The sequence below is a fragment of the Babylonia areolata genome, chromosome 23, assembly GCF_041734735.1.
Source record: "Babylonia areolata isolate BAREFJ2019XMU chromosome 23, ASM4173473v1, whole genome shotgun sequence".
NCBI classification, from domain to species: Eukaryota; Metazoa; Mollusca; class Gastropoda; order Neogastropoda; family Buccinidae; genus Babylonia; species Babylonia areolata.
The window spans coordinates 53,155,122-53,157,764 of NC_134898.1; the positions used below are offsets into that span (position 1 = coordinate 53,155,122).

Consider the following 2,643-nt stretch of genomic DNA (forward strand, 5'->3'; position numbering starts at 1 on the left):
TTCCTCCGCATCCCTTTTCTCAACATAAAAAAAAGAAGCATATTACAATATAGACATGAATATAAATTCTTCTTACACGCACATCTTACACGCACACCAGAAATTTTTTTTTAAAAGTCATTTTTACAGGCACACCAGAATTTAAATTAAAAAAAAGTCAAAACCATTCTTCGTAAAAAAAAACTGATTAACAAAAAAGTCTTGGTTGTTCCTCAGTAAAGGGCGAGAGAAGGCAGATGGTTGATTCTTTTGTAGATTCGGGCAGGAAAGTGGAGGTGGAAGGGAGATGGCTCAGCTTTTACGAATCAGTTCTTCTTCAATGATATTTATGTTTGCCTTTAAAAGGCCCATAAATGCAGCATGATGTCTGCGTCGTGTGCTTTTTTTTCTGTTTCATGTTTGTTTTTGCAAATTCAAAAGCAGTGTTCAGGTTGACACTCCCTTGCGTTTCGAGGGAAAACCTAATGTACTGGAAAAGTCTTTCTGAGTATTCACCGTTCTTTGGTTTGATTTCCATGATTTCCATCTGAAAACAGAAGCAAACAAAAAAAAATTAAGTCAAGTCACTTTTTTTCTTTAAAAATTGTTCAGCAACGCTCTTTATTCTCTTTTCTCCATTGTAACAGTAGCTTTAACATGCTATTTGCACACACTACATTTGATAGCCCTTTTCTCTATTGTAACTCTATTGCAACAGTAGCTGTAATATGCTGTTTGCACACACTACATTTCTTAGCCCTAATGCCGCAAGAATAACACGCGTACATGTGACCGCAAGGGAGAAACAAGAGTTCCTGTCCGGCATTTTTGCAGATCCTGCACTTGAACATCTTCTCGACATTTTTGTTTTTTGGCCAGACTACTGTGGCGGCGAGGGCTTCGTTGGCGGTCATGGTGATGGCCTCGTTGATGGTGGTAGCGGTGGTCTTGCTAGTCGTGGCAGTGGCGACGGTCTCGTTGGTGTTTACTGTGGCGGCGACGACCTCGTTGGTATTTGCTGTAGAAGAAAAAAAATTAAGTAAAAAAAAAAATAACAAAAAGCTTAAAATTTAATTATTTAAAAAAAACAACAACTGACCTTCTCCGTTGTTGTTGGAACTCCCACCGCCGGACGTAGTGTTATTTCCACCTGCGTCGCTGGACCCACTGCAAGTGCCGGTTGAGCCACCGTTCGCAGTGGTGTTGTTGGGGCCCCCGCCGCTCCTGTTCAATATGGAGTCGACTTCTGTGCGGCCGAGCGCCGGGTCCCTTCTCGCCCAGATGTTCTGGACGAACGTATCCCCTTTTACACGTCTCAGGTATTCGCACACGCCCCTCCATGTCGCGTGTGTCTCCCAAACGTCGTCTTCGGGTCCCCACCGTTTCAAGCCAATTCCGCAGTAAAAGCACCTCACACAGTCTTCGTAACCTGTTATTAAACCAGAAACAAAAGCATATCTGAACAAACCTGTTAAGTATAAACAAAGACAAAGGAAAAAAATAATTTGTCTTACCTGCGTAGTACATCCCGGAATTTACAATTTCCATCAACGGTGGACACATCACTTCGTCCCACTGTATGTATCTGAAAGTTCGCAGTCTTGTCTCTATTTGCGAATACATGGGATAGACCGCCGACTGCAAGTCTAGTTCTCGAACGGGAAACATGCGTCTGGTGGGCCTAGTAGAAGCTGCTGATGAAGATCCCTGTAAAACATTGCGGGGTCTGGAAGGTACAGTGTTGTTGATGTACACTGATAAAGATTTTTGTGGTACAGTGCTCAGCACGGGGAAGAAACCAAGGGACATAGCACAGGCTTTTAGAGAAAGCGTATTCATGGAAAACTCACAAAAAAACAATGATTGTTACAGCGCATTGAGCCTGATCAATTTTTGTTTCAAAAAATTTTTTGACCTAAGTTACACAATAGCTAAATCAACCCCCAACGGCGTCGCTCGTTTGAGAGAGATGATAGAGCAAATATTTCCAAAACTGGTGAAAGGTGTCTCGCTGGACAGTCAAGAAAGCGGCGGTCGCACCAAGGACAAAATGAAACAGGTTGACATACAGATTCGGCTTGATCATCCTTTAACTTACATGGAGGTAAAAAAAGGAGTTTGGAAATTCCTTGAAGGATCTCAAGCCTGCAACTATTGGAAGCCTTTTTTAAGGACATTGGACCAACCAAAGAGAGACCCAGGTCCCATCAGGGGGCAAAACAGAATAGAAGCCTGGACCTTCCCTTCCGGGTTTGAGTCATTCAATTTTGTCAAACATGAAAAGCCCACAAAATTGGCAATGGAAAAATATGCCGAATTCTCCGCTCCGGTCATGGAGGAAAAGATGTCCGTTGGAGAATGCAGCAATTCTGTTTCTTCCTTTTATGCATTCAGGGCTCAAATGGAAAGAAAAAAAGAATCTACGGAGCTGAATGATTCCAAACATCTTGCTCCAATCATGGTTGAAGAAGAGTATAGCAATCCTGTTTCTTCTTTTCATGCACTCGGGGCTGAAAAGGAAAGTGAAGAAAAAGCATCTATGGAGCTTGATGATTTGCTCAACCAGCTCGATCAACAAGCGGCGACGCCTCAGCAAAATTTGATGCAAATTCAAAATGCTTCTTCTTTTTCAGCATTAACAACCACCACCACATTTCCTTCTGC

The 2,643-nt window shown here is 42.5% G+C and overlaps 1 protein-coding gene across 1 annotated transcript; it reads right to left on the reverse strand.

Moving 5' to 3' along the window:
• Positions 1-296: 296 nt before the first annotated feature.
• Positions 297-1,506, reverse strand: LOC143298255 (baculoviral IAP repeat-containing protein 8-like). The gene is made up of 3 exons (XM_076611069.1): positions 1,494-1,506; positions 1,079-1,447; positions 297-526 (listed from the first exon to the last, which is right to left on the reverse strand). The coding sequence occupies exons 1-3, from the start codon at positions 1,504-1,506 to the stop codon at positions 492-494; spliced, it is 417 nt and encodes a 138-aa protein (XP_076467184.1). The 3' UTR covers positions 297-491.
• Between the last annotated feature and the right edge of the window lie 1,137 nt (positions 1,507-2,643).

Bases quoted from the DNA above. Each gene is read 5' to 3' on its own strand.
- LOC143298255 (XM_076611069.1), bottom strand. The intron at 527-1,078 runs GTCAGTTGTTGT...TTCTGTTTTCAG, and splicing joins TTCCAACAACAACGGAGAAG to ATGGAAATCATGGAAATCAA.